Genomic DNA, 16,279 nt, shown 5'->3' with positions numbered 1-16,279 from the left:
ATGGAGAGCGGTGGGTAATTCGGCACAGCTTGGTTGTGGTAGGTGTGCCGCTCGCCTCTGGAACACATTACCGCTCGTTCTGAGGCAAAGTTTACTCTCTGAAACCTCTCTTAAAACACCCATTGTTATACTTTTCTTCATTAGGACAGGTTTTTTTTTACCTGTGACATATTTTCCACATTAGGTCAGAGTGTTAATAAAATGTTTAAGGCGCTCTCCGAAAGCACAAAAGGCGGCGTCTTTCTTTCGAATGAGGTGCGAAACATTCTCAGAGAGGCCTCGCCCGCATGAGACAAAAGACAAAAACTTTTCATATTGCTTTTCTTTTCACCCGAATGCAACCTTTTCCTTCTTCTGGGGGTGGAAATGGGTGTAGCAAAAAACGGATGCGTAGAAACAGCGTTTTAATACCCTCACACATGAATCCCACATGTAGCACTGTTAAATTGGATGGGATCATTATGATGTCTGAATTCAGCCCGTCAGCTGGCCAACAGCTTGCACTCTTGGCTACTCCGCACTGGCTCACACATGTGGCTTTCTCAACAAGGGCTCCAATGCGTTCCGTACGCTTAGTGTCAGCGCAACTTAAGTTTCCTGCGTAAGGATGTGGGCAAAGACTTGGCTGGCCTTAGATCTGGCTCCGAGTGAGAGCTGGAATGAAGCACAGGCTCCTATTTAGCAACCTATTCATGGCAGCGCAGAAGTTTGGGATAAACATCTCTCGAACCTGCTATTCCTGAACGGCTCCACTGCATTCCCTTTTGGTATCTCGCTGTTTTCAAGTCCCTCACTGAGAGCAAAGTACGTTTTCTCTTACAAATAGTCCCTCCGGCATGATCGACTGGGTGTGTGTCCATACATATGCATGATTATGTAAATTCAAATGTCTTTTTTTTGACGGATGCCTGTGAGTGTGTCTCCTTCAGTTCCAACTTGTGGCGCACGGCTCCGGCTGAAAGTCCTCTTAAATTCAAATATGAGGAAAAAGTGAATAACTGCACAGTTTGATTTCAATACCATATGCTAAACCTTTCAAGATCAAAGCTCTGAATACTTTGGCACGGAGGAAAAAAAAATCTAATAATGTCCTTAAAATCCCCCCCTATTGAAAGCACTGACCTTACTCCAGGTTTGAGATTTACAGTCAATATACTGTTCTGATAAAAAGAAAAATGGCCAGAATTGGGACTGTGCATGACTTTTCTCACATTCAGACTGAGGAGAAGGGGTGAGACAACAGCTGTGTAATAAAAGACGTGAGCCCTCATAAGTTAACATTAAATTTGAGCCCATATTCCCCGTTCCTAATCTCTCTCGTCTCCATGGCCTGATTTTTTTTCCCCCTCCCTCCTCATTCACTTCCACTGTGTCATTTGGCCGGGGTGAGGGATCGCAGACCTTGGAGAAGCCGGGAGGGCCTGCTTTTCACTCACTGCAGGATTTAATGTCCATATCCTGCCTGAAGCAGCAAAGGATGGAGCCTTTAACTAATTGAGAGTGATGCCAGTGATGTAATGTGAACTACGGAGGCCGCGGAGGGACTATCAGAGCGGCGGTCCGAAAAAAATCGATCGCGAGCCACTCTCCTGCAGGCTCTGTGACACCAGCGGCCTCTGCACATCTCAAATAACGTCCAAACATGAGAGAGTAAACAACGATATGTTTGTGTGTGTGTGTGTATGTGTGTGTGAGAGAAGGAGAGAGAGAGAGGGGGCGACATAAAAAGACAGAATGATTGAAAATGTGGGGTCTGTGTGTTTGTGTGCAACAGTAGAGTGATTTATTTGGACCACTGCATCACTGTGTGTAGTCACAGATTCTCACAAAGTGCATGGTTTAGGGATTAAAAAAAAACTATTAGCATCAGATATTTCACTCAAGATAAATATCCGATACCCAAAGCCCTAAATAACCTCAGAAACTGTCTTGATTTTCTTCAGTTTTGGCTCACAGAAGCCTCTATTTCTCAAATGACGGAGCAAAGAAAGACTCTATATCAATGACTTTGTCCCACCACCTCAAACTAATGGAGTAAGCCAAACCAGTGAGAATAATGGATGGATCAACACTTCAACTTTCAGCACTGGAGAGGTGTTATCTAGTGAATCCCTATCATACTAATAATAATCGTTGCATGCCATGTGCTTGGGACACCTTTACCCGACATCACTCTCATGACTTTTTTTTTTTTTTTTTTCACTTTTTTTTTTTTGCATTTGTCTCACTCCCCTGTGAACTATCCAGGGATGTAATTCAGTCGCAGGCTAGAGTGCACACCCTGCAGGATAAGGTGCAAACTATTGGGTCAAGGTGACGGTAATTACATAGTTGAACGCTGCAAAGTTTTCTCCAGACAAACTTTTATCACCAGCTTGTTTGGGCGGTTTGCCTCCTTATCACAGTAACACAATGATATAAACAGCCACTTTGCATACAGCGCATTCACATATCCTGCAAACATAATCATTTTATGTCATTTACATGGTGATAATGCATTCCCTTCACTTGCAGGCACTATTTTAATTGTCGATTTATCCTTTTGCTGATGTACCAGGATGATATAGAGCCTTTATTGACTTGTGAATATTGTTTAGTCACTGAAAAAGTGCAAATATTTCATCAAATTCAATTCATTTTAAGACAGTCATGTTTCAGAGTTTCTGATTCCTGTGAAAAGGTGAAGCTCCACCGACAATCTGATGTGTGTTTTTTTTCTCAGTGGGAAGTGACCCCTCATGGTCAAAATGTTATTTCAAAGTGTTTTTTCACCCTGAGTGATGTGTCATTTTGTGGGAATTAAATGGGTCAAATCCTAAGTGTCAGGGCAAAAACCATAAACTCAGCTAGCAGTAGCTTCACTCCAAAAATATCCTCATCAGCATCGGCTTCAAAACCCATAAAACTTAATTATCATGAGTCTAATTTGAATCCATCACGGTGGTTTCTACACTGCAGGAACACAAATCTAAAGCACACTTTCCATTTAAACGACTCCCAGGACATTTATTCTGAAAAGCATCCGAGCGGAACACGGGCAAAGACAAAACTGTCAGAAGGACAGAACAGAAACCCGGGGAAAGCTGTACCTCGTCTGCGTCCGTGGCTGTTAGCTGCATTATCTTGAAGCCATCTCCGATGTTCTCCTCGATGGTCACGTCCAGGATATCATTGGGGAAAACAGGTGGGTTGTCGTTGACGTCCTGCAGGGTGATCTCCACCTGTGTGAGCGAGCATAAACACCGGCGTTTCCGTTAAAAACTCTGCCAAGCTCTGCCTGCTACAGCCGTTAAGACAAAAAAAAAAAAAAAAAAAAAACGTTCTCTCTCATCTTCTTGGATTTGGGATGATGGACAAGAAGCCCAGCAGGGGAATCACATCATCCTCCTGATCTTTGTAAAATCGCTCAAAGGCTCGAGAGCGGAGAACGTGAAACGATAGAAGACATGTTTTATACTCACATACGGCAGTAAATCAGCTTGAACAGAAGTACATCAAATCCTACGGAGACTAAATCATTGTTTTACCCAGACTGTTTGTTGACATTTGGTTTCAATTAAGTACTACTAATAGTCGTAGTACTAGTTGCAGCACAAGTTTTACTATCAGTACTAAAATTAGTAGTGGTAGTACTGTAGCTGCAGTAGAAATGGCAACGCCAGTAAAAGCAGCAGTAAAAGTACCACTTGCACAGGTAGAAAGTTCATTTACTCAAGTGCAATTTAGAAGTACCCACACTTTACTCAAGTATTTCCATTTAGAGATACTGCAGTTTATGAAGCAGTTAGAGTCACACGACAATGGATCAATACTTTAACGCTCTCAAAGGAAGCATTTACACTTCTATACTTTTACGTCTGACTGCTTTTACTCAAGTAAAGCATTTGAGTACTTCTTCCACCGCTGACCACGTGTGTGATGGGATACACACAGACACAATCCAACCTGTCCTATAAGGTCAAAATTATAAGAAAGGTGAGATTTTTGCAGTTGTTAAAATAGTTACCAAATTGTTTTATGATCTACAGCGTCCATTAGAGTATAATTTTGAAGTGAAGTAAATTATAATGACATTATCTGTTCCACATTTTGCTTTGGAAGCCCCTGAAAGTAATATGAGCGTTTGTTTATACTGACACTCTTGGAACTGGAACTTCTGTTTTTTTTGCCTCTTGGGTTCCTGATCCCAAAAGTAAATCTCACAAACCTGGATCTAAGAAGTCAGCACACAGGTTTAAAAAATAAAAATAAAAATAAAAATTAGGCTACAGCTTTCTCGTGTGACTCTCTTTGAGTTATGGTTTCTAACTTTTTCCTGGAGTTAGAATTGTTTTTGAGAGTCATTTTGAGAACACAGTACACCTGAATGGGGAGGTGAACAACAGCAGATACACATTTCACATTTTTTACATTTTTTCACAATAAACATCATTAGGGGATGCACTGCTAACCAATCGGATCCATCCTGATGACTGATTGGGACAAAAAAAAATGATATAAAATCCTCTGATATTTAAGAAAGACAAGCTTCCGTGTGCCAAAAAATGAAGGAAACAGGCAGTCTCCAATATGGATATTCTATTTTGAACAAGTACTGGAACCAATATCAATACCAATATCGGGAGCGGCAGTGGTGCGTTCATGGGTCAGAACCATAGGGACCGGACAGCCCTCCTGTGAGAGAGAGGTGCTGCAAACAAAATAAACGTAAGAGCTCGGGGGGAGCCGTGGAGGGCGTTTTTACATCTCACTTGGACAGCGCAAATGCCAAACCATGTGCTTCTCACGGGAATCAAACCCACAACACGCTTTGCAGCCAAGACCTCCTGTAGCAAGCGGAGAGGTAGTCAGCTGTGCAGCTCTCCGAGGGGAAAGTGGAAACCCTTGAGACAGTGAGAGTGAGACATTTATGGTTTCAGATGTTCTCTGTCTGGTGTGGCAGTATTGCATTTCCACTCATATCCCGCAACTTAAATTGCGATTCCCCCCTCCATCTCCTCCACTAACCCAAATATGCATTTCAAAGCCAGTAAACACGGTTCGCTTTTGAATCATAACAGACATTTTGCTTCGCATTCTTTGTTTATTGCTTCTATAAATATGGAAAAGCCGTGTTTAAATTCTCCAGTGATGGGGTCTCCATTAATGTTGACAGTGATTATGATAATTTTTGTGCCAGGCATCACAATATAATATGTCACCCCCCCTCCTTGACTCCCTACCCACCCGAAACACACACACACACACACACACACACACACACACACATTAGTTGACGCTGGTGCTACACAGCACCAACCTGAAATAGGAAATGGGAAAAGAACAGCTGTCAAATGTCCACAATGGGCGAAGCATTTTCAGGCAACCCGAGTTTCCCTAAAGGCATTTACAGCGCAGACAATGGGCCTCAAGGCCATAAGACCACCAAGGTGGGGGGGTTGGGGGGTGTAGATACAGCAGTCTATTCATACCCAGCCATTGACAGGAAAAGCAGACCTCACATGTCCCACAATCCACTCTGCAAGCATGCCGGCGCTCCTTCCTAACAACTGCCACTGGCTCCTTTTGAAGAGCAAAGTTCATTAAAGATGACCCACTAAGAAGAAAGCAAAGCTGGAGGCAGGCTGGCTGCAACGCTCCCGGAGCAGCGCCACCGATCAATGGCTGAAAAAAAAAAAAAAAAATGCGCCGTTAATTGGCACTTGTTTGCCGAAAACAGCAGCCACTGCAGCGAGTCGGCATAAGGTAATAATTACAACAAAACCTCATCACAGAGCATTTATTCATCGGATCTCGGCTGTCTTTGTGTCTGGACGAGAATGTTGTCCACTTATTAAACCGACTCCGAGTTGGTGTCTGTGTGTCCGCATGAGTGGAGATAATTACAGAGGAACAAGACAGATTATGTTCTGGGCACCGAGCGATGCAGAAGTCGCATAAACAAGTCACGATGACAGCGGCTCTCCGACTCCACTTGCGCCTGAGCCGAGGGACCGGGGCAAAGTCAACAAACAATGAATATTTATCTCCCGCCCCGTGTGTCCCCTTGATGTGTAAATAATGCAAGGCCCACTTCTGAGGAGTGAACTAATTAGGGTAGAAGTGCAGTTTTGAGAAATAATTACGCCTCACGCTTCCAGTTTGCATTACCCATGCTCCCACGGGACGGGAATATATCAAAGAGCTTTGGTGAAAAATTCATCGGAGGAAGAGGAAGCAAGGTCGGTGGTGGTGGGGGGGGGGAAGCTGGGGGAGGACAGGGAGTGCGAGAGAGGCAGGAATAGAAGTTTTCGCTCCCTCTACCTGTCTGTGGCTCAAGGCAGGCGGGCGGCAGACCCAGACGCCCCGGCCGAGGCAGGTGAAACACATTAGTTTACAAGGTAAAAGATTGAGTTTCACGAACTACTGTTTCAAGTTGCAGCTGCTGCTAACGGGCTGCCAGGGCTCTATTATTTATGGGGAGGTATGAATGATTCACGCGTCAAGCGGTTCCTGAGTGCTGTCGATTATGATACCTTAAGTGATAAAGGATATTGGTGGAGGAGGTCGGGGCTGGCGGGCGTTGACGGAGCCGTCATAAATTCCCCCAGAAAGAAAACATGATCTATGTGGGAGCGACAGGTCAGACGACTTATATCTGGTCCCAATTCCACTCAGAAAAGCCTCATTTGGAAACATTACACAAGCGTCGCTGCTTAATCCATTCAGATTGTGGAGCGCTGACACCTTGACGCGCCGTGTTTCACCATTTTCAAAAAAAAAAAAAAAAAAAGGAATGATGCCGATATCAAACTACATTACAACATTAACTTCAAAAACAGCTTCTCCGTCCCTGCGCCGTGTATTCAGAGAGCACGGCGAGAGGAAACAAGGGCTCCGGTTACCGCCGTGCCTCAGGTAAAGGCATCACTCCTCTCCGAGAGCACACCAACTTTTGCCATTTTCTTCCAATTTAAAAAAGGGGGAGGTTAGCACGGGATTTTAGACGGTTCCCACACGAAAAAAAAAGTCTCATACTTGCGGTTCAGTGCACAGACACGGGGCGAAAGGCACCACAGGAGCAAGACATCCATTCTTTGAAGACGACCTCATAGAGGGCTGTGCACATATTTTGTGAGTTAGTGAGTCAGTTTTTCTTTATAACCAGTAGAAAGACCGATTAATTAAGTGCACGCTGGTCTGCATTACCGATGAGTAATACGGTGCATAGTTAGCCCGCCGAACGCCACGAACCTCTGAGTGAAAAGGGTAAAAATTCACATCATTAACGCAGCCGTCCTTCCTAACGCGGGCCTCGCTTGAAAAACACACGTGACCTTTCCGTGCAGCTGATGCAACAGTTGGACTGTAAAGGCTGAGCTCATTGGATCGTAAAACTGGGAAAGGGTGCGCCTCCTGCGGGGAATAATCATTTCAAAATGATTAAATGTCTCATTAGGTGCCGCTGACAACTCGGGGTCAAGGGTCGGAGGGGAGCACCAACTTCCAATCCTCGTTATACTCGGCCTCTGAGATTGAACGATTCCACTTTGCATCATCAATTTCCCACTGATGCGCGAGCCCGAGTTGGACCTGACGTGTCAAACACTGGGATCTCCGAGCTATTCCACATATAGCACTTCATCACAGGGCAGAGCCAAAATCACATGCTGTTGAAAGGAATTGCTCAGGCTTTGGCTCGGTGTAAATACTTCAATGGCACAATAGGATTTTTGCAACGCCAGAATAGAGCGTCAACACCGAAGCCCTTAAAACATGTGCAGACTCCATTAATTTAGAATAAATAAAGCATCGAGACTAATCCCGTCCGAGGCTTAATGCAGTGTTTGTTTACAATGAACGTATGCTCATCTACGGTTACACTGGGACGAGCACTTTGGCGGGACCTTGTGCAATCCGAGAGAGGTGTTTTGAGATGGAGACGCGGAGAAGGCTGGTACTTCTTGGGAGTTTTCCAACAGAAGCACACAAAAAAACACGCCGGCTCCAGTTGCTTTGTTTCCCAAAAGGAGCGGGACAGTCATCACCGAGCCATCTCGAATTCAGTCCTCAGACAGCGAGGTTCCTTCCCTTCCAGCCGCGGACTGTGAAACCTTCGGCGCACCACACCCTCGGAGGAGGTCAGCCAGGACGTCCCAGCTAATATCCATAACCATTTCAACAAGGGATCAAACTTCCAGGGCTCCTAACGAACTCCCGACGTGTTGGAAAATCATACGCTCCCAAAAGTTCCTGCACTATTTTAGAGCCACTGTATTGTATGAAGGAATCTGTCATCCTCTCAACGTTGGAAATGGATTACCGACTGTCTCGAAAAAGCCCAGGCCCGTCTCTGCCTTTGGCTGCGCTTAATCTGAAAACCGTATGGCATGATCCACGCACATCTGATGAATGCCCCGCTATGTAAGAGAAATGTAAAGTGGGACCGGGGTGATATAATGCCACATTCAACCTAATTCATTTCCTGCAACTCCTGAGGCTCGCAGACAAAGGCCATCTTTATTTCACTTCATCTTCACTTTCCTCTCCAGCTCTCTTTGTGCTCATTTCGACTGTTTGGATGTAACGTCAGAGGCTGCTGGCTCATGATTTATGGGGCATGTTGGCTTAAGAACCCGTGGGTTACGTGAGTCAAGCACACCGCTTTAAAGCACCATCTTGGCGCGGGCTCTTAATAACAAAAGGAAACATAAGTCACTAATAAAGACAATGGCGCTGGCATAAATTGCGGTCGCGCCGGTTCTTAACACGTATGCAATCGCGGAACTGGCCTGATTTGTCAAACGGCACCGTTCCCTCTTCCAACCGCAGTCGTCAGACTCGGCTACGTGTGCGCGCTCTGGAGACAGGAATCCGAGTGTGCCGCAGATGGGAATGTGCCCGGGAAAAAGCAGACAAAGCTGGACGCCGGCCAAACCCCAACGCACTGTGCAAAGGAGAAGTCAGGATACGATCATATCCCCCCTCAAGTCCCCCAAAATCTTCTCCAGTCTCATGGAAAAAAAAAAAAAGAGCCAGAGAGAGAAAGAGGGAAAGAGACAGAGACAAAACTAAACAAAACAGGAGTGCCTGCAAACGATCACAAAGCACCTTGGCCTTATGTAACCAACAAGGGGAGAGCGGAGAGACAATGCCGGACAAGTGGTTTTAATAAAGGGGATCACTGTCCTCTCAGAGGAGCACTTCACCAACTGCTAAAAGATTGTTTGTCTACAGCAGGCCTCTTCAAGCCCCCAGCAAACCCTTGCCAAGCGAGGTTCCCTCCCAGTGTTTCTGCTGGGATGCATAATCCTGCAAAACGAATAACCCACCAGGTCGTCTGGACGAGCGCATTGTTTCTCAGAGGTTCTGGGCTCGTCGACATCTCCGTACACAGGAGACTGGAAACAAATCATGATGAATTACCACTTTTAATGGTCCTGTATCCGGCCATGAGCAGCGCAAACTAGCGCTCCTCTTCACTATAAACAGCCATATTTCATTCCCTATTCTTCGTACCTGGGAGAGTTGGATGGAAAGTTTAATTAGGCCTTGTGCAAGATCAGAGTACAGCTAATGGAGGAGAGACAAGATTTACCTCTCCTTGAAGCCGGAGTACAATTCAAAGCCATCGTCAAAATTACCATAGCCTATTAAACACAGTGCGTACTGTATTCCTGGATAAAAAGGTTAGAAGAACATCAAAACAAGCATTTCTCCTTCTCGTGAGATGAAAGGTAAAAAACAAAATAATTAGCCTATTTGTGAAAAAAAAACTGCTTTGAAGATGTAAGGGGAAAAATGTATTTTCTTTTATCAGTTGTCTGTCTTTTTTTTTTTTTTTTTTTTTTTTTTAAAAAAGGCTCCTTGAGAAATGGAAGGAGACCATAACTGGGGTCAGGCGTCTGCCGGTCTCCATGTTGGTGCCACTGGCTCTGCGTGAGTCTACGGCCTTATCACGCCGCTCTCTCCACCATTACCTTCAATTATGGCATTCAAACCACGTGGAGCATGCAAAGCGGAGAAACCGAGAAACAAGAGTGCATTCTAATTGCTCACAAAACCCCTCGAAAAACACATCAAAACCCTTTCGTGACTTTCCACCAGCGGCTGCGGTAAAACCTGAGAGCCCGCTGGGTTCACCGGGAGTAAACGACGGCCAGAATTCAGCGATGTTTTCGTCTTCTTTTAATGGGAATTTGATGAGATTTGTCTGCTTTTGGAGCGATCATTAAAATGTAAGCGGGGGAGATCATTCAATCATGCGTCCCAGCATGCAGCGCTGGCCTTGACCTCGGTGAGATTTGAACAGATAAGTGCTAAATCTAAGTGATATAGATACAAGGTACCTTTCTTAAAAGCCAAAGCCGGTTTCCAAGACTTCTGGAAGGACAGCAAGAGTCTTTAAGTCTTTAAAGACTCTTGCTGCTACAGCATCTATTTAATAGTTGCTGTCCGCCGTGATTGATGCAAAAGATTTTCTGGAGCTGAGGGAATGAAAAAGGCATCAGTGATGGATCCCTGTCTGAATTTGGCCTCATTTTCTTAGCAAGTCAATGCCAGTGAGTGGCTGCGGTGGCCTGTGACGAGAAAACATCCTATCCGGTGGGGCACACATTCCTAGGTTACACGATTAGCTTACTGTAATGACGTTTGGGTGTGATTAAATTGTTAATTCATTACACCTTGTTTCCATAATGGCTGACAGAGTGGTTGGGGGCCCGGGAGCGGCTCAAAGGACGTCTTCTCTCTTAAACTTTGCCCCAGTTTGTTTGTGTGAATGAATGTCAGTGGCAGGTTTACGGCTTTGAAAGCGGCACCCTCAAGTCTCCCTCAGCTCTATCAAATTGAGGCAGAAGACCTCGGATCATGAAAAATGTTTGGCTTGAGAGGGCAGCCGTGCCCCGTTGGTGATAAAGGCCCTGGAGAGAACGACTACCTCCACAATCACAAAGGTTTTCCAGCTCCTGTTTGCGTTTTTAACGGCGTTTTTAGATTTACATTTTGATCCGACTGAACTCGCCGTGAACTGAGACCACCATCTCCGACCACGGTGATAAAAATGAGGTGAGAATTGAGGGGAAAAATGATCTTCAACTACTGTGTACTTCATTAAACAAGCGTGAGCGGAGGAGCGGAGGACAGCGAGTCAGGAATGTATGTGTGTGAGTCTCTGTATGTGTGTGAGTGTGTGTGTGTGTGTGTGTGCATGTTTGCATGGGTGTGGGTGGTATAGAAACCAGCTTTAATCCAAAACAGGACTGGGGTTGTTGTGTGAGAAGCTGCAGGCACCCCCTGCAGCCCCTTGAAAGCATTAAAGTAGGGAGCAGTGAGAAGGAGTGTGTGTGTGTGTGTGTGTGTGTGTGTGTGTGTGTGTGTGTTTGGGGGGAGGGTGTGATGTAGAACAGTAGTCAATTCCTAACCAGGATTGCAGTGGCTCTAAAAGGTCCCTGACTGTCACCTCAGAGGCAAATTAGACATTTTTAAGACTAGACACACTCACACACACACACACACACTGGTCATGCATTTATCCTGCATCCATCTTGCATCACTCCTTCAGATAATTCCTCCTACAGTAGAAATTACAATGCTTTCACATAAAATCTGTCTCAACTGGCTATTTCCTCTTCGGTCCTTCCTCTAAGCGCAGCAACAGAAACCTGAACTGCAGTTGTGGTATTTTGCACATCTGACACTTTAAGTCGCAGTTTTATTTTCGACTCCAGATAATATTCTTAGTACCCGCAGTCGGCCTGGACGATGTCAATAATATACAGCATGCACTGTATGCGGTTATGCAATGGATATGTCTGAAGAGGAAGTTCAGTTTTTCTACCAAAGGGCCTCAGAGTATCACAAAACAGCACCAAGAAGGACAAGAAAACACCACGAAGAACTGCAAAGTACCTTAAAGAACCACCAAACCAAGCACAAAGAACCATCAAGCACCACGTCGCATACCAAACGACACCACGAAGGGTGCCGCGAAGAACCACGGAGCGCCTCAAACGACCACCAAGAACAACGAGGCATACTACAAACAGCCACAAAGCGCCATAAAGCGTGTAAAAATACTCTACAAAGCACCATAAAGAACCACGACGTATAAAGCATGTAAAAATAGTCCATAAAGTATCACGGAGAACCACAAAGAACCACAGGAGCAAACCAGAAAGCCACCAGATAAGACGATGGCTCAAACAAAGGAAAAAATTCTCCATCTTGTGTGTGTAATCTGGCTTAAACACCGCCTCACATCACTTTTATTCCACTTGGTTATTCCTGATCCAAGGAATAACCTCTTCCTTTTTTTTTTTTTTTTTCCCCTCCATAACCATGCAAGCTATTACTCTTTTCGCGCACCATACATCTGCCGCGGTCGTTTAGGCCCCAGCAGGAAACAGCTTGGCAAGACGGCCCGATCCGAAGACGTTTGGAGGGGTGAAAAAAAAAAATGACAGAGAAATGTTGATGCATTTAACATGAGGTGGCGTAAAAAAGACTTCTGCCAAATAACTCGACAATGAGGGCCGGTTTCCCCCCGCCGAGGCCATTCATGCAAACAGACGGGAAGGGCCTTGAGATCGTTTTCGGAGCAGCTCGCTCGCTCTTTCAAAAAACACAAACTTCAGTCCCAGTCGCACCACGGATGCACATCATCTTTCATACGCGCCGTGATTATGCATCCACCCCTCCCCCCCTCTTCCCTTCATACCACACGCATACCTCCACACACACACACACACTTCAACACGACACGGAGGCCTTCACATGTTTAACTCTCTCTTATTATCATGAAGATGGGCTTTTTAGAAGTACCATCCATCTTAATTAACCCGCCATTTGTATGCACTTCAGCCCCCCCAAGACAAAATAGCATGGGAAGAAATCCCGTGGCCAAAGAGGAGTTTTAAGGCCCTAAGACGTCATTAGCAGATTACAAAAAAAAAAAAAAAAAATCAGTTGCCTTCCCATGTTGCCTGCACATTTCATTATCCTCCGCTGTTTATGGTGAATCCTAAAACTTTGTCCTTTTGATTTTTTTTTTTTTTTTTTTTTTTTTCACGGACGCGATCCAAGCCTGCTTCACAGAGCGAGGGCTTCCCGCTCCTCTCGCGCTCGACATAATTTGAAGCACTCTCCCCATGATTTACGAGCTCGCCGTAACATCAATGGCTCGCTGTCTGCGGGGCCAAAGCGACTGACGTGTAGCGTTTTTGTCGTTCTGCGGGCTACTGAAACGAGCGAACATAATTTCTGCCTTCAGACGTCAAGCACGCGCAAACAAATGTCAGCCTCAATACGATCTGTTTTCTCTCACCCGTCCCGCGGCTAAAACGGCTCGCAATAAGAAGACTTGCTGAAAGATCACTATTTTAAAGTGTCTGTGTTTTGGCAGATGTCTGGCTTCGAAAATGGTCACTACAGAGAGTGGTGTGTGTGTGTGTGTGTGTGTGAGTGTGTGTGTGTGTGTGTGAATGAAGTGTATGGGGGTCTTCCCATAGGGCCTGTGTCTGCAAAACAAAAAGGAAACGTTTCAAAAACAGCCTTATGGGTAATTCGGCTTCACAGCCACCGCTTTTTTTGTCCGGCGGCACGCTCGAACGCAGCTGAATGGCCGAGAGACAATCCGTCTCAATTCCCCATTCAGGAAACCTATAGAGACTATTAATTGTCAACTCATAAAGGCCCCATAGACGCCCCATGAGAGAGGAAGCGGCTCATGCTCCAGGACTTTTTTTTTTTTTTTTCTCACTCTCCTCCTCCTTTACTCCCTGTCTCTACTATCATCCATAACACCTATGGGGTTTTCTCCAGGGTTTAGAGGGTCAGCGTGCCAGGTCATAAGGTGATGATTAATTCCGTGGAGCAGTTGCATTGTGGGAGCCCATGGTGAGTCTGGGGGTCAAAACCCCAGTTTAGCACAAGGGTGTCATTTGTTAGTTGACCTTTCCTGCAGCTCTGACATCTATTTTGTGTCTTTTCTCGGGACGAGGAGGGACGAGAAGGAGAGGCAGGGGAGAGCAGATGAGCTCTGTTCCTCATTTCTATCACTTTTTTTTTTTTTGCTCAAAACAGCCTCTAGTTTTTCCTTAAAAAAAAAAAAAAAAAAAAAAATGCTGCCCAGACAACAAGACTTGTGGGTATTGGGGAATTTGACAGAAATATCCAGACAACAAAAGAGCAATGCTGATTTTCTCCTCTGCTGACTCGGGAAGCGAAAACAGAAATCAGTCAAACACAGGACTTCTGAAACCAGCGAAAACTGAACACCAAAGTCCCAACAAACTTTGTGTTTGTTTAGTCTGGCAAAAAACAACCAAAAAGCATAAAGTCATTATCAATATCGCCGGCAAACAATGTGGGAACGAAACACAAGATATACAGTATATCCTAAACACGGCGTGTGTTTCCACACCCGGGCAAACACACAAACAGACGGCTGACAAGTGACATATTAATTCAACATTTACACAACATTTTAAACAAAATGTCCAGGGGAGAGTTTATTCGATTCCGAAAACTTTGTGAGATACAGCGTGTTTAGTCTGCACGGCCTCGGATAACAGAAATAACAAAAGCAAGGCGAGATCTTATCCCGAGCCGTATACAATGTAATAAAACCAGATTTATTTTTTGTTTTCCGTCTCTTTTTCCTGTTGTTGTTTGGGGGCGATTTTGAACCGGACTTCCACGGCGACTCCTCCCGCGCGGCGGAAAAAAAAAAAACAAGAATACTCGCCGGGCAGCCACCGTCAGGATCATTTCCACGACGTTGCTGCAGAAAAGCTCGACGCAGGAAAACATCCGCTCGCCCGCAAACTGTGCCAGGATCATTACCATATGACTGTGTCGAAAAAAGCAAAACATTGGTTTGACGGTTGCACGTCACCCGGGGCGGGCGGGCGGGCGGGAGGGGGGGAGGGAGGGGGGAAAAAGCCTCCACGGTCTAAGCCGGTCGACGTCTGGTCGCTGTCAGTCAGTGGGGAGAAGAGGATTTAAGAAGGGCTGTGCCGGGTAAAAGGGTTTACGGTGTCACATATGATCTAGTCACCGACAGGAGCAGTCGCCACCCCGCCTCCCCTCCTCCTCCTCCCCGTCCTCCTCCTCCTCCCAAACGCCTCGTCCAGGCATGCACGGCCAAAACCAGCCACTTGGCACGGCGAGAGGAGGGGGTGAGACAGTGGAAAGTGGGGGGCGGCGAGTGAGAGAGCAGCAGAAAAAAAAAAAAAAAAAAAGACAAGAGAGGCCCTAAAGTCAATCGGGCCTCTTGTCTGTCCTCTCTCTCCTTTCCCCATCCACTCTCCCCTCCTCTTAACCTCCCCTTCTTTCCTCTTGTTGCCTGCCATCCCCACTTCTTCTTCTTCTTTTTTTTTTTCTTTTTTCTTTTTTTTTTTTTTTTTTTCCATCTCGCTCTCAGCTGTCCCGTTGCTTTCCTTTAACGGTGTCCTGCCGGATTAAAAATGATATACCGGCCTTTTTACTAAGTAGACATGTGATTCAGTGCCAGCGCGATGGAAGACGGCTACACAAAAACAGTCTGTAAATTAGGTTTTCTATGCACTTTTTTTTTTTTTTTTTTGATTTATTAATTGAATTATCCTGGAATGATTTTTCTTTTTTTCTTTTTTTTTTTTGCAAAATGAATTCATCATTTAAAAAGGTAGTGATCTATCCAACCGTCCCATTAGTCCGGGATTGATTGAGGGGGTTTGGTGTCCCATGATGATCTAATTGATGTATCAGAGGCCTCTCGACCCTGCCAAGAGTAAAAAATTGCTTGCAACATTTTTGGCATGAGAATGAAAAAAAAAAAGAAGAAGAGGAAGAAGAAGAAGAAGAGGAATATCGGCACAAATCAAGCTTCCATACAAAGAGGAGGAAAAAAAATGGAAATATTATCAGCCTTCAAAATGCCTTCAAACTCAAACCCCAGTGTCTCGCTTCTTTTTTTTGTCTCAACCAACAAACACCAAACACATCCCTCTCTCTCCCTCTCTCTCTCTCTCTGTCTCTCTCTCTTTCGCTGTTTCTATTTTTTCACCGCACAAGAGAGCTCCTCTTTCATTTGGGATGCCTCTGACACCGGCTCGGGTTTCATGTAAATCCAGTTCTGGGCCACCACTGTTTATTTCTACCTGTTTAAACAATAGAGGGAGTTTGCAAAAAAAAAAAAAAAAAAAAAGAGATTCCTGACACAATAAATGCTACTGTACGCTGAAACTGAGCTCTGACTGACTGTCACCCGGCGAGAGGTTTACTTTCCATTACCGTGATATAGTTTCCATGTGACATG

General features: G+C 45.2%; 1 protein-coding gene across 1 annotated transcript in view; it reads right to left on the bottom strand.

Moving 5' to 3' along the window:
- The window catches only part of fat4 (FAT atypical cadherin 4), a 110,007-nt gene that overhangs the window by 51,189 nt on the left and 42,539 nt on the right, over positions 1-16,279 (bottom strand). Inside the window, exon 2 of the mRNA XM_030062675.1 lies at positions 3,090-3,221. Coding sequence (XP_029918535.1) covers positions 3,090-3,221 — 132 coding nt within the window. The remainder of the gene's footprint in view (positions 1-3,089; positions 3,222-16,279) is intronic.

Source organism: Myripristis murdjan, chromosome 10 (assembly GCF_902150065.1).
Source record: "Myripristis murdjan chromosome 10, fMyrMur1.1, whole genome shotgun sequence".
Classification (NCBI taxonomy): domain Eukaryota; kingdom Metazoa; phylum Chordata; class Actinopteri; order Holocentriformes; family Holocentridae; genus Myripristis; species Myripristis murdjan.
This window is presented reverse-complemented; position numbering and strand designations above follow the sequence as displayed.